The sequence below is a fragment of the Bremia lactucae genome, linkage group LG3 (genome assembly GCF_004359215.1).
Source record: "Bremia lactucae strain SF5 linkage group LG3, whole genome shotgun sequence".
NCBI lineage: Eukaryota > Oomycota > Peronosporomycetes > Peronosporales > Peronosporaceae > Bremia > Bremia lactucae.
In genome coordinates this window covers 5,043,346-5,069,809 of record NC_090612.1, presented here as the reverse complement: position 1 = coordinate 5,069,809, position 26,464 = coordinate 5,043,346, and the positions used below count along the sequence as shown (strand labels likewise).

General features: G+C 45.2%; 5 protein-coding genes across 5 annotated transcripts; 2 read left to right on the top strand and 3 right to left on the bottom strand.

Moving 5' to 3' along the window:
- Positions 1 to 1,363: 1,363 nt before the first annotated feature.
- CCR75_005416 (uncharacterized protein) lies at positions 1,364 to 3,034 on the top strand (the record flags this gene model as incomplete). The annotated part of the gene is made up of 1 exon (XM_067963497.1): positions 1,364 to 3,034. One exon carries the CDS (start codon positions 1,364 to 1,366, stop codon positions 3,032 to 3,034), a length of 1,671 nt encoding a protein of 556 aa, XP_067817463.1.
- A 120-nt stretch (positions 3,035 to 3,154) lies between these two features.
- Positions 3,155 to 7,069, bottom strand: CCR75_005417 (uncharacterized protein; the record flags this gene model as incomplete). Its single annotated transcript, XM_067963498.1, has 2 exons — positions 3,155 to 3,925; positions 3,996 to 7,069. 2 exons carry the CDS (start codon positions 7,067 to 7,069, stop codon positions 3,244 to 3,246), a joined length of 3,756 nt encoding a protein of 1,251 aa, XP_067817462.1. The 3' UTR covers positions 3,155 to 3,243.
- A 3,662-nt stretch (positions 7,070 to 10,731) lies between these two features.
- CCR75_005418 (uncharacterized protein) lies at positions 10,732 to 12,828 on the top strand (the record flags this gene model as incomplete). The annotated part of the gene is made up of 1 exon (XM_067963499.1): positions 10,732 to 12,828. One exon carries the CDS (start codon positions 10,732 to 10,734, stop codon positions 12,826 to 12,828), a length of 2,097 nt encoding a protein of 698 aa, XP_067817461.1.
- Positions 12,829 to 13,287: 459 nt separating this feature from the next.
- Positions 13,288 to 15,452, bottom strand: CCR75_005419 (uncharacterized protein). The gene is made up of 2 exons (XM_067963500.1): positions 15,424 to 15,452; positions 13,288 to 15,326 (listed from the first exon to the last, which is right to left on the bottom strand). Exons 1-2 carry the CDS (start codon positions 15,438 to 15,440, stop codon positions 13,481 to 13,483), a joined length of 1,863 nt encoding a protein of 620 aa, XP_067817460.1. The 5' UTR covers positions 15,441 to 15,452; the 3' UTR covers positions 13,288 to 13,480.
- A 233-nt stretch (positions 15,453 to 15,685) lies between these two features.
- Positions 15,686 to 16,852, bottom strand: CCR75_005420 (uncharacterized protein; the record flags this gene model as incomplete). The annotated part of the gene is made up of 1 exon (XM_067963501.1): positions 15,686 to 16,852. The coding sequence occupies one exon, from the start codon at positions 16,850 to 16,852 to the stop codon at positions 15,686 to 15,688; it is 1,167 nt and encodes a 388-aa protein (XP_067817616.1).
- Between the last annotated feature and the right edge of the window lie 9,612 nt (positions 16,853 to 26,464).

Below are 26,464 nucleotides of genomic sequence, written 5' to 3'. Positions count from 1 at the left end.
CTTTTAGAGGGTTAAATGAAAACTGTATTTAATATTATTAGGTTCTTCTTTCTATCTACTTAATACTAACTTTATTATGAACTAATACAAATATGTACTAAAAGTCTTATCTGTCTTTCTCTTTGCGCGCGTCCAGCGCTGACTGGACCGCGGAGAAAGTAGATATAATGGTCTATATCTAACAATGGATAGGTCTTTAGCATTTTACCATGTAAAGTAATATTCTCCAAATATTAACTACCTTTTAGATAATATATTAATTAAAAACCTTTAAGTGTTAATTTCATGTTACGATACACTCCGTTACATAAGAAGTCTAGCTACTAAAGGTAAATTCTAAGGCTTTAAAATACAGGAAAAGTAAAAGCTGTATTAATATATTAACTTTACTCATAACGATCTTGTATCTACGGCTTTATAATATTGATAACTAAATTTGCAAATGCGACTCCTTGCGCGACGCCCAATCCCGTCTTGTAGCGATTGGCGGGGTTGGGTCAAACTTAAATTAGTCAATCAATAGAACTAATGTCTTGTTGCGTCAATATTTCCAAATTTGGCAATACTGGAACTATTAAGTCAAAATTATTAAAGTTAATAATATTGTATTTATTTATTTATTCCCTCTCACAGGAAAGAATACTTATCAGGAAGGAATATTTATGTAACGGGGTAGCGACCAGCGCAATCAGCACATGCTTGTTGCAACGTAATTATGATTTTATACACATAATCAACAACGCAGTTAGAAGTCTTTATTGTCAGCCGGAAAGGTTAATCAAATTAAGCCAAGTGGACATTGTCAAGATGTTATAATGCATAACAAGCTTTTTGTCGGTAGTCTATGTTGGAATCCGTTTGTTCGAAGATAAAGTCGGAATTATGATTTCTTCTTACTACTGTTTTTAGTTAGCCATTTGTGTAAACACCATGTTGTTTATATTCTCGTTGTTCAATGTATTGATGTCGTTACATAATGTCTTTGAACTGTGACGACCCGCTTTTTACGATTTTATTGGGCACAAGTCCTCATGAGCAGCTATGCATGCAAAGCAATCATTATATTAAGCTGCTTAATGCTGTACATAACAGACAGTGCAAATTATCTGCGCCTTTACGAAAGCGCAGATAAGCGAGTGGTCTAAAGCAATCATGGCAACGTCTAACAATTGCCGCACGACAATACCGTAACGAATACGTACCAAATCGTGAGACATAGTCGGCACTCGGCGAAATCGCAAGCTCACGTTAAGTCTTCTTTCTCGAAGTGCGATTGGCTCTGACGCAAATAGAAAACCAAAGTCAGATGGTGATTGGCCGCTTCCAATAAAGCTGGTTCCTTAGGAACAAACATTCGTATATCATGTCACGTGAGACTGCCACGTCCCCGTCCGAGCGCCTTCGTCAACTAAATGCAAATGAACGCGTTGATATAGTCAACAAGCCGTCGACGCTCCGATCAGATGAATTATTGAGCTCGATTGAATTACATGACAAGAGGAAGTCGTGTCCTCCAAAGCCTGCGACCAAATTTCCATCGCCCGCTTCCGACGAGAATGCGGCTGAAGAGGTGCAACTGTCGATGGTACAACGCTTTAGCCACTGGGTGGAGCATTTACGCGCAACGTTTGGCACTGCGTTTCTCGTGCTCACGACTGTCGTGTACGTCGTCCAGGGGTTTTCGAGCTTCACGGCGCTGGCAATTAATTACTTCTTTAAAGATAACCTGGGGTTACAGCCTACCGAGTCGCAAATGTTACACATGATTGTAAAATTTCCATGGCGAGTGAAACCTATCTATGGGATTCTGTCGGATAGTTTGCCTTTGTGTGGGTACCACCGCAAGTCGTATATGGTGCTCTGCAGTGTCTTGCAATTAATCGTCACGCTCGTGCTGGCGGTACCGGACCTCGTCACCACACCAGCAATGGCTGTGCTGTTGCTCATGGTCCAAAGTCTCTCAGTCGCAGTGATTGATGTCGTGATTGACGCACGAGTCGTGGAGATCTCGAGACTTGATCCTGAAAATGGAGCCAGTGATTTACAGTCCTTGTCGTGGATTGCCACGTCTCTAGGTGGGATGCTTGGGGCTTTTCTATCGGGCCCTGCAACAGATATACTAGGTGTTCGTGGCGTCTTCTGTGCGGCTGCCATGGGTCCAATCACGACGTTACTCTTTTCACTAGCAATGACTGAATCTAAAAGTACGATGAACAAGCGCGATTTTGTCTCGTCGGCAACGAAACAGGTTCGACAGCTCAAAGTTACCATTTCGACGCCAGTTGTCTGGATGTGTGCACTCTGGGTATTTATCTCGCACGCGATTAGCCCTGCGTACACGCAGATTCTCTTTTTTTTCTCAACGGATGTGCTTCACTTTACGCCCGAGTTCTTAGGCACGGTCGCAGCGATTGGCTTTCTTTTTCTTATGGCTGGTACCATGCTGTACAATACCTTTTTAACAAACATTTCGTTTCGAACAATCTTTCTGGTTGCGCAGATTTGTCTTGCTCTCGTGTCGCTCGTGGATGTGATCCTTGTGACACGTGCAAACTTAACAGTGGGGATTCCTGACAAGGCCTTTGTGCTTGGTGATCACGTTGTGGCCGAAGTTATAGGGCGTTTAAAAACAATGCCTATTATGGTGCTGTGTGCGAAATTGTGTCCTCGAGGAATCGAAGGGACGCTCTTTGCGTTGCTCATGTCCATCTCGAATCTTTCATACAGTGTCAGCGAATTTTGGGGCGCTTTCGTTTGCGAGTGGATGGGGATTGATAAAGACGAGTATGAAATGCTGTGGCTCGCTATTGTGCTTCGAAGTGCGTTGAAAGTCGTGCCAATTGGTTTTCTCTTTTTAATTCCATCCACGGACCCTCAAGAAATCATTGACCAGCTCGACTTAGGGTCCCCCGTGCATCGGACTCTCGACGCCGAAATGGATCAATCCGGTACAATTCGAAAAGATCAACAAGTCGAGACCTGCTCTCCGTCGGAATCCAAGCTAGCAAAAGGGTCAGCCGTTCCGATTGTATAAGAAATATATTATAGCGAGTCAGGTGTATAGTTATTAAAAGGCTCTAGCACAACTTTTATTATTGTTTTATGAAATCTAGACCACGTAAAAAATACAATTGTGAACAAGGTTACGATCACGTGACATCTCCAAAGGGTATATATTGGTTTATAATCAGCTGGTTACCAATGTACGACTAAATCAAAAAAAGGAAAAAGCCTTTCGTGGCTCTAGAGGATTCCAAGGTAAGCTCGTTGATACTTGTCGTACCAGCGTGTACGCCAATTGTTAATGGATTGGTCGATTAGCTGGTTCACAAATACTTGACACGCGCTTGTGCGGGCACCAGGCTTCAAGCGAGCTCGAAGTCCTTCGGTCACGGCCTTCTTGCCACCTGCAAAGCATGGCAAGTCGGCATTTCCGACTAACATCATCTCCACGAGTAAAACAATTTGATCCATGTTCCGACGCAGAGCCAAGTACGCGCGGATACAGAGCGACCGAAAGTATCGAAACGTTGAACTTCGTGGACCTCCCATGAGTTCCACAAATTCGTCAGTAAGCTTAAAGGGCGCGCGTTCAAAATTCCAATTGCTGCCGGGACTATTAGTGAGTAAGAACCCGAAGTCAATGTGGATAACGTGTCCATCCGTGTCGATAAGAATATTGCCATTGTGGCGATCCTTGATCTGAAACACATAACAAACGATCGAGTACGCCGCGAGACTCTCGACGAAATTGCGCTGCGCTCGGGCAAACGAAGCAGTATCTTTGTCACCATGAAGACGATAGTAAAAGTCCAAGAGGGTCGTATAACTCGGATCGTTGCGCTTGAGCGAATCAAGAGAGACCGTATCAGGCACGGCTTCAATCAGACCAGTCTTTGCGGACGTGGCTATTACATTGTAAGGCCTGAAAGGAAGAAAATCATCAAATCAGACATCTAAGAACAAGACGAGAAACACAAGAGTAGCAGACATACCTTAGAGAGAGAGGAAGAGAGTACTCGCGAAAGATCCGGTCACACTGTGCAATTAATTGCGCTGCAAACTGCTCTTGACGCAAGTCGTCATTACTTTTCACAATGACAGAGAGAAGACGCCATCCTGGATGATCGCCAAACGGCGACTCGCGACGAATCCGTTCTTCCTTTTCACTCCAATGCTCACGAAAAACAATCATGGGCTTTTCTTCATCTTCACCAATTTTAAGACTTTCATCGCCAAACTCTTCCTCCGATGCATCAGTGTCACCTGCTTCAGGTTCCGGGTCGTCATCGGTAAAACCATCTTCTAATTCGAACTTTTCTTTCCACGCGGACGGGTCTGCGAAATCGAGACTTCCATTGAGATCACGTTGTCGATGCTGAAAAGGCTCGTTGCTTGGTGAAGTAATGTTATCCTCGACAGTTTTGGATGGCTCAAGCTCTTGATGAGAAGACAAAGGTGGCTCATCAATAGCAGAAGAAGTACCTTCTTCTATTCTGATATCGCTCAGCGAGGACGCAGGTTTGCGAGAAAACCACGAGACAAACGAAGGCGTTGGTATCTTTGCAGGAGAAGGTTCAGGCTCACACGCTACACTGTCATCGTCGGAGAAAATGCCTCCATTTGAATCAGTATCTTCCGCGTCTCCTTCTTCTGCCTCAAGGACGACTGAAATGCGGCCATTGGGCTCACACTTGGCAGTATATGCCTCAAAGTCAGTCTCCATATTCTTCATGGGCACATGCACCGTAAGCTTGTTACGAGTTGCTGCTTTGATTTCAAGCGTCGACATCAGTGTGTCCGTCACATCATCATTTAAAGCCGAAGCTTCCGTCTTTTCTTGTAACTTTTTCGCAAAAATAGCGGCAAACATACCAGCGGGAGCATTCGAAATGACCGTTTGCTTTTCACTTGTTCCGTTCTGAATACTTGTACGCTCGGATTTTAATGCAGGCAAATTCGTAGGCTTCTTTACAAACACTGGGGGACGTGCAGTCTGAGCTGAAATGGTAGAAGCACAAGGAGTGACACCAACTTGAAAGGCTTGTGTATCTTGATCAATAAATGCATCTCGCTCAAAGTCCTTCAATTTATCCGTGCATTGATTCAAATTTCCTCCATTCTGAGGCTTTTGCAACAGGAACGACAAATCCTCAACCACCGTTTGTGAGTCTGATGGAGGGGATTCAGTCCGCGCCGCTGACATAGTCATGTCAGCAGGTTTCACTCCAGTCATAGCTGTGTCAACATTTTCATTAACACTGCTGTCAATATCTAATAATTCTTTGCGACGTCTAATCAAGTCATTATAGTCATCGTCAGTACCTTTCTGAGCCATCTGAGTACACCAAGACGAGTAAAAGGTGTCAAACTTCTCTCCAGATCGAGAAGATGCGCTCGAATAGTAGTCTTTATTGTTGCGTCGACGAGATCGTGGCAAGTTCCATTGCCCGAGTCGATCCTGCTGATCTCCTCCATCCGAATGAATGCCTTCGACCCCATGAAAGCTCTTTGAACCACTCCACCCACCTACTTCCTTAACAACTTCTTTTCCTAGTCGGACAACAGATGCACTCGTAGTTCTCTGTAGTGCAACTCCATTCAATACGGGTCGATCCTTTTCCATTTCAGGCAATGGAGAAGCAACACTTGGTGATGGCACTAAGCTCAGCTCACTCTCAAGTGACGTACTGCTCGACACTGGCGAGTCATCCTCTTGCAACAAATCCGAGTCGGACTTTTTAAACGGCAATCGAAGCGAAAAAACGCGCGACGAATTGCGACTCGCAACAGATCTTCTTCGCTTTCGCTGCTGTTTCGACACTGCTGCGCACGACGAACTCGAGTAGTCCAAGACTTCGACACAAAGGAAATACGGCACCCGTTCTTTGGTAGAGAACGTAAAACATTCGTCAATTTGAATCCCCTTGACACGATGGTACGAGTTCCCAATAGGTAAATAAATTACGTCCGATGGCAACATTTGCGCTTCAATAGCAGTCAAACCTTCCCGTAATTGCTTATTTCGCTCCGCCCGTGGCGTCGGGATCATTTTTTCGGCTAAATCCGTCAATGCCTCGACGAATTTTGGCGTTTGCTGGAAGAGCACACTTTGCTGATTCGTGCCTTCTTCCTTTCGCGCATCGTGCTGCACAGAGTTCCTCTTTTCTAGCAAATAATTGGCAAATACTTCGTCCGATGCCATGTTCATTTCATCATCGGTTGGGAAGATAATTGACCTTCTCTGACGAAGGTTCTGGGGCTCTAGTGCCGAGACTTCTTGCACACAGAGGCCTCGATTCATCAAAATCGCTGGCACACCTGCTCGCATGCCAATCGCAGTCAACAGGTCGGCATTCTCTTGCTCGACTGACGCTGTGACGCTCAAATACTCGGATTCATACTCTTTCGCATTGTCACAGAAAGACCGTAGAAACCACGTTAACCGATGCGCAAATGGCAGCGAGTCGCCACTGCGCGACATTAGGAAACATTCGAGTTGATGCTGTTTCGCGTAGTTTCCATGCAGCAAGAACGTACAGAGCTGTGGAATGTAAAATTCAAACTCCGTGGCATTGAAATCGTAGCTTCGATAGAGCTCTGGTACGACGTCCTGGTGCGCGTAGAGTTTCAAAAGCAAGTGGAAAACGTCGTCCTGTTCAGGTCTGCTTGCATCTGACGCAGCGGCATGCTTAAGTCGATTCATCGCCGTCCGAAGCTTCTCGTCCCAAAATGTGCGAAATTTCTCCACTTCTTTAGATTCAGGAAGCGTTTTACTCACAAGCATGGAATCGCGTGGCGTTGAGCTTGCCGATGACGTGCGTGTTGAGTCGGCGGTGCTTGACCTTTCCTTGGTTTTCTTATACGGCTTGCGAAAGACCGTGTCGCGGACTTTCGACGGCAATGCAATGAGCGAGAACCGCGACGCGGGCTCGGACGAGCTTGACGTGCGTCCGTCGCTCTCGTCCGCGCCCCAGTCTTCACTGTGGTTCTCGTCACTGCTTTCTTCAGGAAGCTGCAGCGGAAGGACATGGCGTTGAATTGACGCGTCCACCTGCGTCACGGCCATTGATGATCTCAAAGGTAGAGAAAATTAGGCACTGGGGGAGTTTCCCATAACGCAGGTGCACACTTTGGACGAGAGACGGGCCAAATAGAGAGGTCTCTACCAGTTTGTGCGCCTTTCAGTAGAGTCAGTTTTGGGCAGCCTTCGGCAAAAAATAGGCGGACCTTCGGCATCGGGTTAGTTATCGAAAAGGAAACATGATATAAAGTTATGGATTCCCGCACTGTGGGGGAAGGTGATATTAAATTTCTATCGTCTAAGATGGCGCGATGCAGCTTTTTTCAAAAATTTTGATGATGCAAGTGCGGTGCTCCGCTCGTATGTTTACCATCGACACTCGCAGCGATCGGCTATTGGATGCGATTCTACAATATCGGCACTCGTTCGAGCCAGCGCCGTCGTCGTGGTCTCCTGGAAAATCCATGCACTGTGGCATATCTCAAAAATTAGGCTTTGGTTGGCATTGATGGTTGCGCACTCGTTGTACTACTACCGAGCGCCTCTTTGGACGGGCGCAGATATTGCTCATTAAATGGTACATTGCTGTTGCAAGTGATGAGATATGTCGCAGGGCCAAATTTGAAGTCTCTAGTTAGAAATTAAAATAAAAGAAGCGTCGATTATACATAGTTTCTGTCTTTATTTTTGCATGAAAAACTTCCTGTCTTGATTTTGTCGTTTGTGTTTCTCAACGCCTGTTATATTTAATGAAGACATGTGGTGAAACCAACACGATTTGTGAAAGAGGGCTTTGGCTACAAATGAACTAATACATCCCAAAGCTGAATTCGACTGCCTGCAACAACAGAAGCAAGTCAGATTCCGTAAATAGATATTAGTAGAAGATAAAAACAGTACTTGCCGCTTTATCAAAGTATGAGTCACTGCCAAGCGTTTAGCTCACTATTCAGCAAGAAGATTGGGTAAGGGCTTTAAGCTAAATCAGGTTCATAGACGCCGCAAAATTTCGAAATAGAATTTTGTGTATTATATTTGACGCTAGGCTAGGAGTTTAACGGCGGAACTTGTTTGGACATTAAGAAGAAAAAAAAATCCTCAATAATAAAAGACAACGTGTGAAGCTCATTGAGCTCCTCCACGTCGTAGCAAAGCACGCTATGTGAAAGTGGTAATTCGTTCTGATAGTTTTATAAGCTGGTGGGGTGCAAATGTGACTTATGCACGCGCACTACGAGCTCTTTCCTTGGTTTTTGCCACAACATGACGTATCTTAGACTTGATATAGGCCCAGCATTTCTCACATAAACTCAGCAATAAGCTGTACAGTATCATGCGCAACACGACCACCAAACATTTAATAATAATTTTGTCATTTGCGAGGACAGTGCTCCACCGCACGTCGCTGACCTCCGCGACCGCTATTTATCCAAGTGAGTGTAATAAGATAGGGCGGTCATTTATTGACGAACTTATACTGGTCGAGCTCCCCATTTTAAGGATTAAGTGCGGACGTGCAGGAATCGTTTACAGCCTGCACGTACATAGGCCTTAAAATGAAAGAGCAGACGCGCGTGAACGAGAGTATATAGATCATTTACAGCCTGCACGTACACGGTGAGGCATTGAATGGAAGAGCTCTACAACTGTAAGTCCATCAGCACATGACCACCCTTCATTTTGCGATAAGTGGAGATTATAATTTGCCTGCTCTTATCCATGATGTCGCCTGGAACAATGAGCTTTTGCTGTTTGACAGCAAAAGTACTTTGTACTTATTTGTTCGCGTTTGTGGCGTCTATGGTCGAATTGGATGCTTAGACACATTGCTCAAAATTAAACCCAATGCACCGACGGCTTGCTATAAGCATTGCCCAATTTGTCCGCTCCCTGCCCGATAACAAAAAAAATCTATAAGATCGTATGGTGAGCCAGAGACTTGTAAAAGCGTTTCTGCAGTATAGCACTCGTCAAACTATAAGCTCTTGAGGTCCTTATTTTCGGATCACTTTGAGACAATAAGTTTAAATGGTATTCCATGCGAATGTCTATCATCGCGGTGGAGATTGGAAGATTGTGGTGACCATTTACCATTGCCATACGTGCCTTCAGTACATTTATGGAAATTTATGGAAATTTAACAACGACTTATAAAAAACCTTTATATCTTCCATGGGAAAAAGATTTCACAAAATAATCATTTTGACTACTTTTAAATTTATGCTGTGAAAATAAGCGAGTGTAATTTAAAATAAAGTCAGCACCTCACTTTTATTTTAGTCTTACTGTAGCACTGGATAGTAAAGAGAAGGTTATTTAGTTAGCGCGCTTCTTCCTGACAAAAAGACTTGAATGATCTCGTCACACATCGAGTCATTGTTTAACGGCGATTGCTCGATTTAAGAATCCAATGTATTGATCGTGAGCCTCAAGGCTAAGGCCTTGAAGACACTTGATACGCTCATTCAATCCCCTGCTGGCAGTTTTATATCAAATCCAAGAAATTATGAGATTCTCGCTTAATCGTCGTTGGCCCCTCTTACTCCGGCTATCAGGGAACACTTACATACCTTTTTATCTCCTGGATCGATCGCAGAAACGCTCATAAAAGGCTAAAATATCGTCAACGTGTAACATCCAGAGGCTATCTATAGAAGAAACTTTGCTATTTTTTGCTTTTGACGCCCTATCATCACGACACATTTTTGATTTGATGTATATATCGACTTCTAATTTAACTTTTTGCGTCTATGTGCTAAATCTACGGTAAGATCCGGATTAAAAAACGCTTCGTAGCGCTTAGAATGCGCAAGAAAGCATGCAATGATAAATGGCTCGGTCACATCTCCGTTTAAAATAAAGCAAAAACGCACGCATACTTATAGACACATTACTTTTCACATGTTCTTCGTCGGCAGTACGGGCCAATTAAATATATCGATGTTATTGGTGCTATAGGCAGCATCTCGGCACCGTTGCACGTAGCTTTCTTATTCAATTCGGAGGACTTTCATCGTATACACGAAAAGTTTGGTTTCTCGATTGCCCGAGCTCAATTCAAAGCGCTGGAATTCTGGAAGTAATGCAATTTTAAAACCGGGTCCGTTTTGCCGTTCGCCTGAAAAAGTGGTCTTCAAGGAGTCTCGTATTTCATATTTGGAGTAGCTCTTTTTTTTAACTTGCACTGTGTATTTTCGTCTTCCGTACATGACCAGGTCTCGTATCCCTTACATTAACGTTTCCTTTGACATAATTAGCCCTTTTATTCTCATTCAAGCGCTGTCAGCCAGACACATGCACTTCGGATGACCACTCGTCACATCTAACAACGAACGAATGCTGTCGCCGTGTCGGATTATTTACCGCGTTCTTGACTTTTTTCCGGTAGGTCATTCGTAAATCAACTCTCGAGAGAAACCAGTACCCAGAATTTCTCGCTATCGTCCCCCGTTCGCACTGGGATCGATACCTTGCTCCTCCAACCGTGTGAAGCAGATTGCTGATTCAAGAACGCCATGAAGATCGGCGTACTTGCTGGCCTCGTTGCTGCATGCATCATCGTAACCCAATCCGCCACAACTTTGGCGCAACAGCATGAGGAAAGGAACATCAAAGTGGTGCGGTCAGACACCTTGAGGCGACGTCTCCAGAACGCTAAAGAGACGAACAAAACTTCCAAGGCCGCGGCCAACAGTGAAAGTAGAAGCATGAATCCAGTTCAAGAGTTATCATCCTCGGATAGTGTGAACGGCCCGGTCGATTTCACCGAAAGCTTTGGCAGTCCTGTTGGAAAGGAATTTTCCGATGCGTCGAGTGTCATTCCAGGACAGATCGTCAGTTCCATTTCCATTTGGGCTAATACACGCATCACTGGCGTCAACATCCAGATTTCAGCCCCTCAAGAGCAAAGTTTAGAACACGGCGAACGCGAGGGCATACCAATCACTTTAGCCCTCACACTCGGCGAATACATTGTGTCAATGGAAGCACATTGGGGCATCTATAATGGTGTCACTCTAATCTACTACGTGTGTTTCACCACTAATCTGCAAGCCACGATCCAGGGAGGAACAAAGACGAAAAATCGACGAACAGTCCTTATGCCAGAGAACTATCAGCTGGCAGGATTGTTTGGTCATAGCGATGGAGACATTACACAGCTTGGTGCAATTATGACAACCGCTCCAATGTTGGCATACTTACCAAACGTTCCTACTACCCCAATGAACACGGGTTCCACTCAAAACAATTTGCCCCCTGCCAGCTTGTCGTCACAGCCAGGCAATTCTCCATCCCAGCTAGGCAACCCTCCAATGACTTACAATGCACCACCCACGTTTGCACAGCCACAGTATCAACTGGGTGGTGCTAGTAATGCGGGTATGACACCAACCGGTAGATCAAGCAATTTTGATCTTTTGGTGAACCCTCAAACGAACACGGATGGCAATCGCTACATACCACAACAAGTGTATGCCAATCCTATCTTGTCCAACGGCAGAGTTACCATACCAACGCCTGGAGTCCCACCATCCACGTTGCCATTGCCAAGTAAGCCAGTCACCTCTCCATTGACCGAGGACGGAGATCCAAATGCATCAGCTAGTGGGGCTGACGATGTCGATGATCCTGATCTTGTCGCGGCCGGCCAGAAAGAACTGTCAAAAGATCGGTCGGAGCCAGACGATGCTGCAAGTGGCAAATTAAAAGTGGATGAGTCTTCGGATACGACAGACTCGCCTTCCAAAGAGAAGAAGGAGGATACATCGGAAGCGTTGGATCCGAAAACGCTCGAGTCTCCGGCACCGAAACTTCCTCCACCACCGAACCAGATCACTAAAGAATATGGCGGTCCTCACGGTAATCCGTTTACCGATGGCGATCTCTCCAAACCAGGTCAATTCGTGTCAGAAATCTCACTTCGAGCTGGAGAACGGGTCAATGGCATTGGTCTTAAGATCTCGAAACCTACGCCGATAGATTTAGTTCACGGTGGGAATTCAGGCGAATTGAAAACGATGGTGTTTGGAGCGGATGAGTACATTAAGTCGATGGAAATTCACTGGGCAAAGAAGGCTAAACACACTCGTGTCTTCTTCATCCGATTCACCTCGAACACGGGGAATACGCTCGAAGGTGGTACGCAGACAAAAGATCGAATTGTTCTGGAGGCACCACCTCATTTTCAATTGGGGGGATGGACAGGCAAATGTGGAATGGAGATTGACATGGTTGGTGCGATATGGACCAGCCTCCCAGAGTCGCTGGATAAGCCAGAGTTGCCAGAGCCGGAGACGCCGTCAAAATCAAGTGATGTGGAGGAGCCTACACCTCCAACAAAATCAGAGGATTTGCCGATAAACCAAGTCAGCAAAACTTATGGCGGTCCTCACGGAACAGGTTTTACGGATGAAAAAGATGCGCTGCCAGGACAAGTCGTTGGGTCGATTTCAATTCGATGCGGAAGGCGCGTTGATGGCGTTGTCATGGACATTGTTGCCCCTATCAAAACGACCTTTAGACATGGTGGCGAAAAAGGCGGGGAATTAAAGACTTTAACACTTAGCCCAGGAGAGTACGTGGTGGCCATGGAGATTCACTGGGCAAAGCACGATGGCCACACGCGTATCTTTTTCTTGAGGTTCTCTACCAATAAGGGCAACTCAATCGAAGGAGGAGAACAGAAGAAGGATAATGCCATCGAAAGAGCCCCAGAAGGTTTTCAATTGGGAGGTTGGTTTGGCCGTCAAGGGGCTGGGCTTGACCAACTGGCGGCGGTTTGGACGGCCATTCCGAAGGAGTAGGATCCAGTCTTGCCGCCATCTTTACCAATTATGTCTGGTGGTGGGTGGACTGATGCGACTTCTCTGTCGTAAGAAAGACTCATCGTTAAAGCAAATATGTTCTTTCTTCTTTTTTTTACGCTTTACCAAGCACTTAATAGATTTTGAATCGTTTCACGAAAGATTGTGTATTTTTCTGATGAATTCACGGCACCATGTCGCAAAAACGATGGACGAAACCGGTGCTAGCGACCTTTAATGACAATTCGACATGAACAAGTCTTAAGTAATTAAATGCCTTAACATGAGCTTTTCTCAGCAAATTACTTCTGAAGAATATGCCAAGCTTTCAATTTTTTTTATTTCTTTCTTACCTACTGAACAGCGCAATAAACTTGTGATTCATGAATTAATTTATGCCTTTTCGCATTACAAAGAGTCAGAATCTTGACAGCAAGCAAGCAATTGGGCTAAACCCGAGTTTCGAAGAAAGTAATTAATACCTCGGCAGTACTAGTTACAACATCTAAGAGCCAGTGATAGGAAATCACACCTGGTGAGGCAAGTGCGACGAATACATTATCAAGATGTTATCTTAAAAAGATCGCAAACGAATTATAGCGACACGAAACCTGACTTTATGACTAAATGCCACCCGCAAGGGCAAATAAAATCACAAGGGAACAAAGGAAAGGGCCAATGGCTGACGAAGTCGCTCCAGCGGCACAGAAATTGGCGGCAAGTCGTCCGAAAACGAATGGCGACTTGTTTTAGGAGGAAACAAGTCGTCGGAAATTGCCATCGTAATAACTTCCTGTTTCGTAAGCGAATCGCGGCCACACTTGGGCCAAACGTCGACAGAAATCGTGACGTCTTCCAAGTAATTCACAAGGACAACTGGAACGCACTTCAAATCGAGCTGAATGCCAACATGGTAACGATGGTGGCCATCTAGGATAGCACCCGTTACTCTGTCCACAAGCAGCGGCTCGAGGTAAGCACTCCAATGCACAGTCGCGCGACGAAGATTCTCGACACGGTCCCAGCTAACGACGTGTTCATGCGGTTTAAGCCAGCACAACAAAGCAAGGTGCACGTCCAATTTCTTAGGTCGCCGTTCAGGGCGTGTATCAAAGTGGTATTTGTAAAAGTATGACGTCGGATCACTCATTCGAGTCAAGAAAAATTTCTGACGTTGTTCCTGACGATCTGATAACACATCTTCCAAGGTCGCACCCTTTTGAACACAAAAACTCGATGTCACATCATTTTCACGAATGGCATTGAAGAAGTCTTTTGGATCAAATGACGGTCGTCGAATGAGGTCCAAGCGAGTAGAGTCCCGAATTCGATCCACTAAGCGCATTCGGCCTCGAAAAAGGCTTCTTGCCACTGATGCAGCCAAGTTCTGAGCACCACAGATCAAAAGAATTGAAACTTGCTGTAAACTCGATTTGCGCTCTAACGTCGGCACCGTCAGTGTCTTCTCGCGCGACATTGTCGACATGGCATGCTTTGTGATTTCGTCAATTGGAAGCGAAGGTTGGCGCAGTACTGACAGTGGAATCGAAATGGGCGGAAGACTCTCGGTGAATTTGTGACGGCTTGTCTTGGGTGGAAAGACATCGGAAGATAAAGCCATTTTTATCACTTCTTCTTTCGTAAGTTGCGAACGTCCGCAACACGGCCACACAGTGACATGAATTGACGTGTCACCCAAGTAATCCACCAAGACTGCAGGCACTTGTTTCAGACGCAATTGCAGCGCCACATTGTATCGATGGTGGCCATCTAATAGTGCACCCGTTTTAATATCGACGAGCAAAGGCTCGGTGTATGCATCCCAAGCAAGTGTGGCTTTTTTCAATCCATGGACTCGTTCCCAGCTCACAATCTGTTCGTGAGGCTTAAGCCACTTAATGTCGACGAGAACAACTTCAGCTTTGTGTACAGCCAAGTGGCGGCAATCGTCGTAATGGAATCGATAAAAGTACGACGTCGGGTCCGTCAAGCGTGAAACAAAGAACGCCTCGACAGCTGACTGGTTTGTACAAGATATGGTCTCTTTCAGCGGTTGAGACGAGCTCTGTAGCACCGAGTCATCCTGCGTCTTAGGAAGCCAGAGATGTTTTCGCGTCTTACGTGAACTGCGAATCTCGTGCTCAAGACTCGAATGCGCGTCGCTGCACACTGCCTCGGCATCTTCCAGTCGAAAGGGTGCGACGTTGCGTAATACGTCGTCCGCAACGTGTTTCCCCTTTAAATACAGCCGCAAGGAGACCTGACGAAGCACGTCGCGCTTGCGGCGGGACTGGCTTACATTACCAGCCGCGTGTGAATAATCCACGTCATAGTGCTCTGCTGGTTGCTCATTCTGCGACGAATCAGAGTCGGTGTCCTCGTGCAGCAGTACAGGAATATGCTTCGTCGTCACTGCCTGTAGTATTGCCTCTTCCTCGCCAGTCTCCGGCTGTTCGATCGGTGCGAGGTGCTTCATCGTCGCTATACTCGCTTCCTGTCTACGGCACCACACAAATCCGATATTGTCAGCAGTTCTAAATAGTTTGTATATGCTAAGCCTAATAAGACTGGGAAGAAACTACAGCGACGACATACCCAAAATAAGGAGACATCTCCCGGTACGAAGGTAAATGGATCTGAGTCAAATAAGAACTGGTGACAGATGGAGTGGACTCAGAAAGGTGAGTCCAAAGATATCTTCGTAACCATACCGATGGAAGAATTATTTAGAGCGTAACCAATTGGTTACTTATTCGATTGCAAGCAAATGACTGACTTTATCCTTCTTACGCTGCGAAAATGATCAATATTACGAATCGTTTCGCCTTTCTTGGATCGACGCTAGCAAAAAGTCTAACTATTTTGACTTCTTGTCCTCAGTATCGACCTTGTTACCATCCACGTCCTTCTGATCGTCCACGTCCTTCTGATCGTTCACGTCCTTCTGATCGTCCACGTCCTTCTTGTCGTCTTGGCTGTCGCTCTCTTCACTTTCCTCCGAGTACTCGAACAATTCCTTCAATTCCCCACGGTGAAGCGCCGTCACGAGTGCCGAGCCAAGACACGCTGGCACCAAATACAGCAGTGCTGGCTGCGCAGCTTCAAAGATAAACATGATTACCACCGTCGTCACGAGGCCAAGAGTGTAAAACAACAAGTTCACGTGGAAAAAAGGCTTGGGAAACTTATCGTTACTGCTCTTGGCATTCGCGCGATGCGCGTCATAACGCAGCAACAGTGCCACAAAGATACCAGGAATGACAATGTCACCTAGTCCAAGAATCGAGTTCTTCTGTTTCTCCGTCTCAGTCGCGAATTCACGCGGAAAAATCAGTTTAATCGGCGCATCAAACGACATGGCGACGGTGACCATGACATCCGTGCCAAAGACCCAGAAAATGTCGTAAAAGAACAGTCCGCATAGCAGAATAGCGCCAACCTTGAAATTTCCAAGCGATAGCGACTCAATCCCCTTGATAGACAGCGACACACCAAAGATATTGTTTAGCAAGAAGTGCTTTGTCTGGAACCAAGCAGTCGCAAAGATCGCGGCGAATACGAAGGTTAGCATCCAAGCCGTGGACAGTTCAAGCTTGTAAGCTCCATAGTAGGGCACTGTTAGGTTGCGCGTGAAGACCTTGGGGTTCCCCTTGAAGACAACTGTCGAGACTGGCGGACTAAAGGCTTCCGTGAGGCTGTAGGCGCCAATGAGAGCAAAGTAAGACGTCAGGAGCAGGTTAACGAGGTCCTTGTCAAAAATCTTAAAAAGTAGGTAGAGCCCGAGCAGCACGCCTGATCCCAGCAGTGGGAACATATACGCGTCTTCTGCCTTCATCACTTCCACATTTTGCTCGCCACTCGCTTCTCGAGCGTGTTTTAGTTTAAGCGACATCGTCGAGCCAATGTACACGATGGAAGAGGCCGACGTGATGAGCTGCACGGGCACCGGGATGATGAAGAAGTTGGACGCAAGCATGAGCGAAACAAGAGCCACATAGCAGCTGTTCTGGATGGAGTCGGTCATGGAGGTGGGCGCCAGAATGCGGGATTGCCCTTTACTGACACGTGTACTGAAAGTCAACTCTGAGCGGCACTGGGCACTATCTTTTCAAAGGCAGAGAAATGGGGTACATGCATTCGCATATTTCATAAAGGAGGTTTCGTATTGACCTGGATTTTCCCTTCTTTAACGATACTCTCGTAATCATTTAAAGTTACTAAAAAATTGTACCTCTTATTAACGGTGACTATTATTTTCAAAACGAGCGTGAACTCTTACTAAAGATAACGCTTGCCCTCTTCAAATCCAGGAGCTCGCTCAAGCCCTGAATTCGGCACGTGGAGTGTAATGGGGTGTATCGTTCCATGAAATTAACACATAAACGCTGTTAATTAATATAATATCAAAAACGGAGATAATATTTTAAAAAAACATTACTTTACATAGTAATATTCGGAAAGCTTATCCATTGGTAGATATAGGCCATTATATCTACTTGCTCCGCGGTCCAGTCAGCGCTGGATGCGCGCAACGAGAGAGACTACTTAGACTTTATTGCATGTTTTGTATGAGAATAAAATATAGTTAGCATTAACAGATAGATAGAAACAAAAGAGCTCGATTATATTAAATGCAGTTTCTTTTTAACCCTCTTTAAAGTAAGTGTCTTATAGAGTCTTTCTCTTCACGTACTAGTGTACGTGAAGTGATGTGATGCACCATTCGCACTGAAGCAGTGCGAAGTGGACTTGTACTGAAGCAGTACAAGTCGGCAGTGCCCCGCTACACCTGGTAGCACTTTGTAGTCCGTCCAACTACCATAGTGCTATCATCTAACATGGACATGTTAGATAATAATGGAAATACGCGTCATGTTTCGCGTGATAGCTACTCATTTCTAAGTGACATTGAAAGGAGTGCGGTCGAACGAATGAGTTTGACCATAGGGAATGATGCCATATTGGCCATGCTGTCCAGTTCAGACAGAGATACTCTCCAATCAGCCATCGCCAAGTTCATACAACATGAACTTGACGATGCGAAAGAGAATGTAGCCTTGCTTAATCAGCAAAACTGTCAACAGGCAGAACTGTTGAGGTTACAACAGGTACAGACCCCTGTGGCTGGGATGACACACACGCGTCGTCCCGGAATCTTAAAGATAGATATCTCTAAGTATGCAGGAGTCGAAGAAGATGCCCCCAGACGCCCTCTAAAAAAGGTTTGTCGAGTCGGACGATGCCATAAAGGCTCGTCATATCGTCGACGAGCAAATGCAAGTCGCATTTGCTCAGTCCAATTTGGCAGGTCGTGCCAAAACTTGGGCACTAAGCCTTGAGTTGCGCGACTCATATGTCTTTGGGTCGAATTAATGTCCTAGTACTACTCTCTACGATAAACTTACCTAACCGTGTTGTCACTAATGTCGGTAGCAGTAACTACTACCCAAGTTAGTTAAGCCATTCCGTGTACTGCATCACAGAGGCAATGCGCACACGATAGAATTGCCACAAAGAATGCGAACGCATCCTACGTTTTACGTTGGTCGGCTCCACCCGTACTATTAGTACGCGTTTCTTCCGCGGACGGATTTGACCACCCTTTCAAATCCCCAAAAGATTCTTGTGATTGCGGACTAGACTCTCATGTTGAGTTTAGAAATTCTCATGCCGAATTCGAAGTTCCTTGAAATCGCGATAAGCTGACGACAGCTCGTCACGAAGAGCGTGATACTTCCATTCGTACTCCAATATTGAGTACGCACTTTTCGAACGGTCTTCCAACCGCGCGATATGTTGAACCTTACCGTCGTTTTAACGAGTGAAGCTTACCGCGCTCGATCAAGAACCTCCTCCAATACATGGAGGTAGCGGTCGAGTTTGTCGATCTTCGACTTTAGATCCGACACACGGTTCGGATCTGATTTTTCCTCCTCAACCACAACCATTGGTGGATTTCCAAGGTGGTCAACGTTTCCTTGTGAAACGTATTCTAAACCACCGTGATGTGACGGGGCAGCGAACGATTTATCTTGTTCGCTGGCGCGGTTATCCACCTTCACATGATGGCTGGGAACCTCTTCTTAGATAATTGTTGACGTAGAGGGCCTCATCCGTCAGTATGACGAGACCTATCCGATGGATAACAAGGTCCATCGAAAAACACGCGCCTCTGGCGCTTATATTGCAAAACGTCAATCGCCTAGCGCATCTTGATAGAGATGCGAGTCCTTCCCCAGGTTGAAGAAAGGGATTAAACGTCCCCTTTCACTCGTTTCGTTTTGTCGGCACAACACGGACAGGGATAACCCATATTAAAAGTAAAAATTGTATTTAATATAATTAAGTTGTTCTATTTCTATCTTTTTCATACTTACTTAATTATAAACTAATCCAAAACTTATAATAAAGTCTTATCTGTATCTCTCTTTGCGCGCGTCCAGTGCTGACTGGACCGCGGAGCAAGTAGCGATAATGGCCTAAATCTACCATTTATAAGCTTTCCGAATATTACTACGTAAAGTAATATTCACCAATCATTATCTATCTCTTAGATAATATTTTATCTAAAAGGTGAAATTAACACTTAAAGGTTTTAATTAGATAATATATTAATTAACAACCTTTAAGTGTTAATTTCATGTAACTATACACCCCGTTACATCACCCCTCCTTAAACGACAATCACTCTGAATGTCATTGAATAGAGTGGTCTCTATGAGACCACTTAATTGAAAACGATAGAACGATCATTTTCATTCTATCGCATGGTTAACGAGTCCATGCGGTGTGCGAACAGTGCGGCACCTTCAGCTACTGCGGTGTGCGAACAGTGCGGCCCCTTCAACTACGGTACATGCAGCCGCGGGCGACGCATTTTTATCTCTTGCGGCAGACGTTTCGTCTGCCGTAGTATCATCTACTCCCGCAACACTAGATGTTGTGGGTGCACGTGGTGAGTAACCTCGTGAATGCGACCCCTCTTTGGCAGACGAAATGGCCGACTCGGGGAGAGCAGAACAGTCGCCTGATCGTCGTAAGGCGGCTGACTATGAGCCTTCGAATGAAGGGGGCTCAATCGGATAAAAGCGCTAAAAGCGTTCGCTATAGCATGTTTGGTTCTGACGCTAAGGTTGATTCCTCATCGCCAGCACCGTCTCTGTCACCTGCACTTGTCTATGTGCGTGGTGATGACGATGGCGTAAGCCATCGTAATAAAAGTTCTTGTGGTACCCCCGCTTCAGTGGGTACCTCTCAGGGGAGTGCAGACAAAGTAATGTCTCCTCTTTCCCCTGAGATAAAGCCATGGCTTTTGCTCGAACGGCTAGTCAGAAGCTTGTCTGAGGAGACAACTCTTCAGAATAAATATTTTTTATTAATTGCGACAAGGCAACATGGCCTTGTACCAGCGCGAAGAACTTTCGCGCTGAGGAAGATTTTTATCTCGATGCTAATCTTAAACATCGATGGTATAGTGGCAACAACAAGCGATATAAAATCTCATTGATGCAAGTCTGGAACGCGGTTATTCGCAATGTCAAATACAATGGCGCGAAGCTTTGTTTCAAAGACTTAACGCGATCCAAGTTAAGTATAATAAACAAACTTAACCGGTGCAAGGATTATATTGCATCGGTTATCTCGTGAGGCGAGACTTCCATACCTCACGTAGGGTGATCCCCTGTCCGTGTTGTGTCGACAACACGAAACGAGTAAAAGGGGATGTCTGATCCCTTTCTTCGCCCTGGTAAAGAGCTCGCATCTCTATCGAGATGCGCAATGAGAATAACGTTTTGCAATCAATTCAAGCGCCAGGGGCGCGTATTTTCCGATGGACTTTCTGATCCATCGGATGGGTCTCGTCATACTGACGGACGAGGCCCTCAACGTCAACAACGAGCAGGGAATGAGGCTCCCAGCTGTCATGCGAAGGTGAATATAATAATATTGCACTTCTTTATTTTTTTCTCTCATTAGAAATTTAGTTATTAATTATCTTATAGGATTTGATACTTATGTAACGGGACACCCCGCTACACCCCCTCCTTGACCAACACTCACTATAGGGACTGATGTAGGGTTACAGGAAAGAAGGGAAATACTATTATGTCTTTCCCTGTAATTTTGCATTATTACTTTTAATTAAATATTCCAATTTATCGCATAATTGGTTTTTGAGCAGAAGTCAATTTAATGCGCACGCCTATCAACAAGTCTGTCCGCGTTGCCAGTGAGGTCGCAAAACTGGCAGCTGCACGGATTAGTGCAGCTGTTGGTAATGCAAATGTTTCAGTTTACGTTAACGCGTCTAATGTTGGGGATACGTCGCCTCCTACTCCAATTAGAGGTGACAAGAATATGTCATCTGTTGATGATATTGCAGGTGACGGTGACAAGTCACCTGCATCACTAATTGTAGATGACTGGTCCAAGTCACCAGCATCGCCCGACTCAGTGGCTACTGTAAAGGCCGCCGGATCACCCGGGGCCGAGTCCGTTAAACCTCTGGGTTCTAAAGTGACAAGCAGAGAGGTGATGACGAGGTTTTTCGACTCGTCGGAACTCTCCAGTAGGGGGTCATCTGATGATGACTCCGTGGGCGATGATCACTCCGGTGACGTTAGTATGCGTCACCAGGAACTTAGTGGTCGCGAAGGGAAGAGTGCTGCTGGTGATGCAAGTTTGCATTTCTAAAAAAGGAATAATTCGAATGATCGCTCCAAGGGCCAAGTTAACGTTAAATTTAACATGAGCCAGCAGGAGAGGGGCCGCAATACGTTGCAGTTCGCTCCTGAAAAGAGGCCTTGGTTGCCCTCTAAGAATAATTTAATTTGTTGGTCTGGTATGACCAACGATCGATATCATATTCCGCTATTTGACTCATCCAGGCTTCACAAGCCTGGTGAGGATGGACGAAATTCTTCATTATGCCTTTTTCCGGCATCGTTGGTTCTCTATGAAAGGGCAAAGGATGTCAAACCTTTGTTCCAAGCTTGGACAGCCTTTGTACAGAATGTACAAAACATTGGCCGTGAGGTGTGGCTTGACAAGTTAAATGCCTTCCGTTAACAGTTTAAGAAACGAACCGTAGTTGGTGCACGATACAAGTGTCATCAATTTTTAGAGAGGCAGGGGGTCCTTGCCTCTCGTGGGGGACTCATGCCCATGCTGTTTCTAAGGGTGCAGGTTATACCCCTAAGGAGGCATACTCTCTTGAAGACCCTCATTGGAGGACGCTCATTTCTTGTGAGACGAGCAAAGGGATTTATAACTTTCAATCCTTTTACGAGCGCGGGAAGCGCTTGTTCTCCGATGGACCTTCTGTCAAGGAGGATGGGTCTCATCGTTCTGCAAGACGAGACCTGGAACGTCAAACATCAGTCGGGAACGAGGTTCCCAACCATCGCGTGATACACTCGACAACGAACGAGATAACTCGTCCAAACTTCCTCTACCTCACGGTATTTCGATAAGCTTTCAACAAGAAAACGCTTCTCACCACTCGAATCCGTTAATGGATGCGGAGGGGAAGAAAAAATCAGGTCCGCCTTGTTTGACGAACCCGAATCAACATCTTGATTTGGATCACACCCTTCACTATTTGTGGAAGGATATTTGGTCACGAGCGATCCTATCGCCGCGAGATTGCGGTAACAGTTGATAATGTTCTTCGGGACCAGTTGAGAAATTGTGCGCAGGTTGCGACTGATCAACTGGCGAACGAAAGGCCACGTCAGTCCCTTCATATCGAGCTGGTGACAGCTCGTCAGAAAATTTATTCCTTGGAGTAATGAGTGAATCGTCCGGTTCTAATAATAAGACTCTGTTCCTCAACCATAAATCTTTCGCTCGAAATGATCAGGCTTTGGCTTGATATTATCAAACTTTGGCGGATGCCATAGACCGTTCCGGTGTAATCCAGAATCGAAGAAGCCTAGTACTGATGGCACGGGTGGAGACACCCAACATAAAGCGTAGGATGCGTACGCATGCTACGAGGCAGCTCGATCGCGTACGCATTGCCTTGGCGATGTAGTACACGAAACGGTCCGATATACCTGGGCAGTAATTTGTTACTGCCCAAATTCGTCCCTACGTATTTTGGTTAGTTTACCGTAGATAGTAGGATAGGTCATTAACATCAAATAAAAGTATGTTTGCCATATTTTGTCGGAGTTGCGTTTCTGTCGGCCCGCCGTATTAGCGATGGAAATCTGTACGAAACGGCTCCCTGCTTCTCTAACCAACAGGGTATCACCTGCTGACTCGTTCTTTTGGTTTTTAGTGCGACCGGCTCGCACTGCGGCGATATCAGTCTCTTCAGTATTGAGAGTATTATCGTTCTGATTAATAATATTGTTTTCGATGCTTTCAACATCGTCGTCAAAGTCACGTATATCATTACTATTGATTTGCGCAGCCGGCTCAAAATTAAGCCATCAGCGATTACAATAACTCATCATGGTTTATAAACCACAGAGAAGATATACTTTGCGAAAAAAGACAACCATCTCTCCATCCTTTGCGAGAGGTGTGAACTGTTCACGGCCGTGCTTAAAAACGCATGGTCCGTTTATACAACGAACGGTCTATCTCCCAGAGATAGACCTTAAACTTAGCCAGTGCGTGTTTCTTGGCAAGGTGTTCTTGTCTTGCACTGGAAATGATGCGTTTCGCTGGTTGAAGCTGATGCGATTGATAACAGACGACGCGCTCTGCGCCGTCTGTGTCGTAATGCATCAACGCACAGCCGATTGCATAACAGCCGGCGTCACAGACCACATGAAAAAGTCGATCTTGGTCCGCAATCGCCAGGATTGGTGATTATGTTCGTTAAATTTTTACTTCTTTTTTATATTATCATCAAAGATTAACTTATTAAAAAGATTTATATCTTCTAAAAAAACATATTTGATAATATTAAAAAATATTGTTAAAATTTAACGAACCTGTGATGGCATAAATTATAGAAGAACCGTATAAAATAAAACATGAAGCAATTGATCCTAAATTAAAGCATTTAAGTCCAGCATCAACTGATAGTACAATTAACAACTGAGATGGCTACTTTATATTCTAACTTCAGAAGTCTCAAATAAGTCGCCACCTTACTCGTAAACGCTTTCTAAATAAAACGGAGGGAGGCTGTTTCTTATTTTTGGCATTTCATCAAGCTTTACTTAATACCTTCGAAGGAACGCTGACAATCAGCGTTTCATGACCACTTTACATCTTTCTTTAACAAAAAAGAAATATGTACTGTCATTTCGGCATAATTGCGTGAGTACTTGTGCAGGTACGCCGCTAAGTCGACGAATTTTCTAAGTATTTTTACATCGACTGACACAGCCCAATCGGTGATCGCCTTGAAATTTTCCGGATCAGGGCGTACACCGTGTTTACTTACGATGCACACAAGAAGTTATTTTTTGCTTGCAGCGATTTACACTTCTTGAGATTTGCATTAAACTTGTGCGTTTGGGTATGAGCAGCAACTTTCGTCAAAAATCCTGCAAATTCTTTTGACTTTACTGGATCAGAAGGGCGCTCCGAACCTTCTGACCCCGTCAGTTTTTTTACGATCCGCCTCGCCGTTGCGATTTCGCAATAGCGTTGGATTCGCGTCCTCTGCTGTTCCTAGCAAAAAGCTGGTATTTTCGCTCATTGTTATTAGGCACAGGCCGTGAAGCAATACACTCATAGGCTTAGTGGCCCAACTTTTGACAACAATTACATTTTTGAAACCCTTTTTACTTGAAGAGCGAGGTTTCTCGCTCTCTACATATGATAGATTCAGGGGTTCTGGACCTCCGTTTTGTTGTCGTCTCGGTGGACGATGTGTACCCGAGTGGACGAAAGCCTTTTACAGGCTCGAGCCCTGGATTAGGCACGTGGCGGCTCAAATGTTTGTCTGAGCCGGGTCTTAAAGACCACATCCGACCCAAAGACTAATGAGTTCTGAAGGTTTAAACTCTAGGCCCAAGATTTGGTTGGTTCGGCTAAGTTGGATATACCAAGTTTCACTTTCGTCGCATCATCACTGATACGGCGAGCTTCTATGGCGTCGTCAAGTTCGACGAACCATCATAAAAGGGAGTCGCCTTCAACTGCGTTAAGCTAAGAGATTTCGATCTTTAAGCTTTCGGTCGAAGCGGAAGCGTCGGCCCATTGGCAGGCATTTGCAGGCTTGCTGTCTCAACAGTTCCAATTATATAGCACCTTGTTCTCTCAACACCTCCGCGTGTTGAGAGCCTTGCTGGTGAAGCAAGGCTACTTTCTCTCGGGCCGCATCCGATTAATGCTGTATCAACTCGGCCATGGCCGCATGCTTTTCGTCTCTTCCCGGAGTGTACAGAACAGCGCTAATGGCTGGCCCACCTACGACGAACTCATTTTTTCGATCGCCTTCAATTCTGTATTAACTCGGCCGCGTGCTATTCATCTCTTTACAGAGTGTACAGAACGGCGCTAACGGCTGGCCCACCTACGACGAACTCATTCGTTCATTCCCCTTCCATTCTGTATGTAGTTCATCTCTTCCCAGAGTGTACAGATCGACGCTAACAGCTGGCCCGCCTACGACGAAATCACTCGTTCGGTCGCCTTCCATTCAATCTCACTCAAATGAGTAAACCCTTCACGCGTTGCGTGATTGCCTTCTTGAGGTGCTGGAAAGCTCGCTCCTTCTTCGTCCAACATGTCGACGTTTGATGGAACGTGCGTAGGTTGTTGAACGGACTATGAAGTGCTACCCGGTGTAACAGGGCACTTGTAAATACTAATAAAACTTACACTAATTAAAGTGAAGGTGAGGTGCTTCGAAACTTCACGTACACATAGGCACAGAGAAGGTTTCTACGAAGCTTATGGTATTTAGCTTCTTAAAATCTAGCCTGGGTCGTTAATGAAAAAGTGGTATTGAGGATGGTAGTGACTTGTTCGCGACTGCAGTAGTCGGAGTCAAGAGTATGAAACGGCCTACCTCTACTTCCTTTTTGATTAGCTTCGTTAAGAAAGATAGTTACTTGTTTGTGATTGCAGTAGTTCTGGAATTAATAATAAGAAACATTCGTTCTGAGTTGTTAATTCCCTCATCGTCGAGGAAGGTGCTACGAGTCTGTGACTCACGCTTGACTGTCATGAGACAAAGGAATGAAAAACACAACCGAACGGTTAGCTGTTTAGGTTCCAACCTCAAAGAGGAAATGAAGCGAATATTGTCACTCGATGACAACAGTCTGATGAGGGGGGTAATGGGCACACATCGGTTTGCGAATCGTCTTGTGGTACATTTACTTTATGGGTAAAATACCCTTTATCTAATTTTTAAAATAGTTGGTTACTTAAATCCCATTTATTACTGGTAACAAACATGGTCGCCGCCAGACATAAATCTGGCGGCCAAAATCTATTTTTAGTTAGCTAGGGTAAGGTTTTTAAGTTTGAATAATTGAATAAAGTGCAGTTTCCTTTTGATCTTAAAGTGTTAAGTGCCTTTCTAAGGCTTGCGCATCGATCTGCAAGAGGTAGAAGCCTTTCTAAGGTATATCCTCTTGGGCACTAGTTGCCACTTGGCTCCGCGAAATCCTGAATCCCTTGAACTAGGATTCATTAAGCTTTAAAAGCTTGTACGACT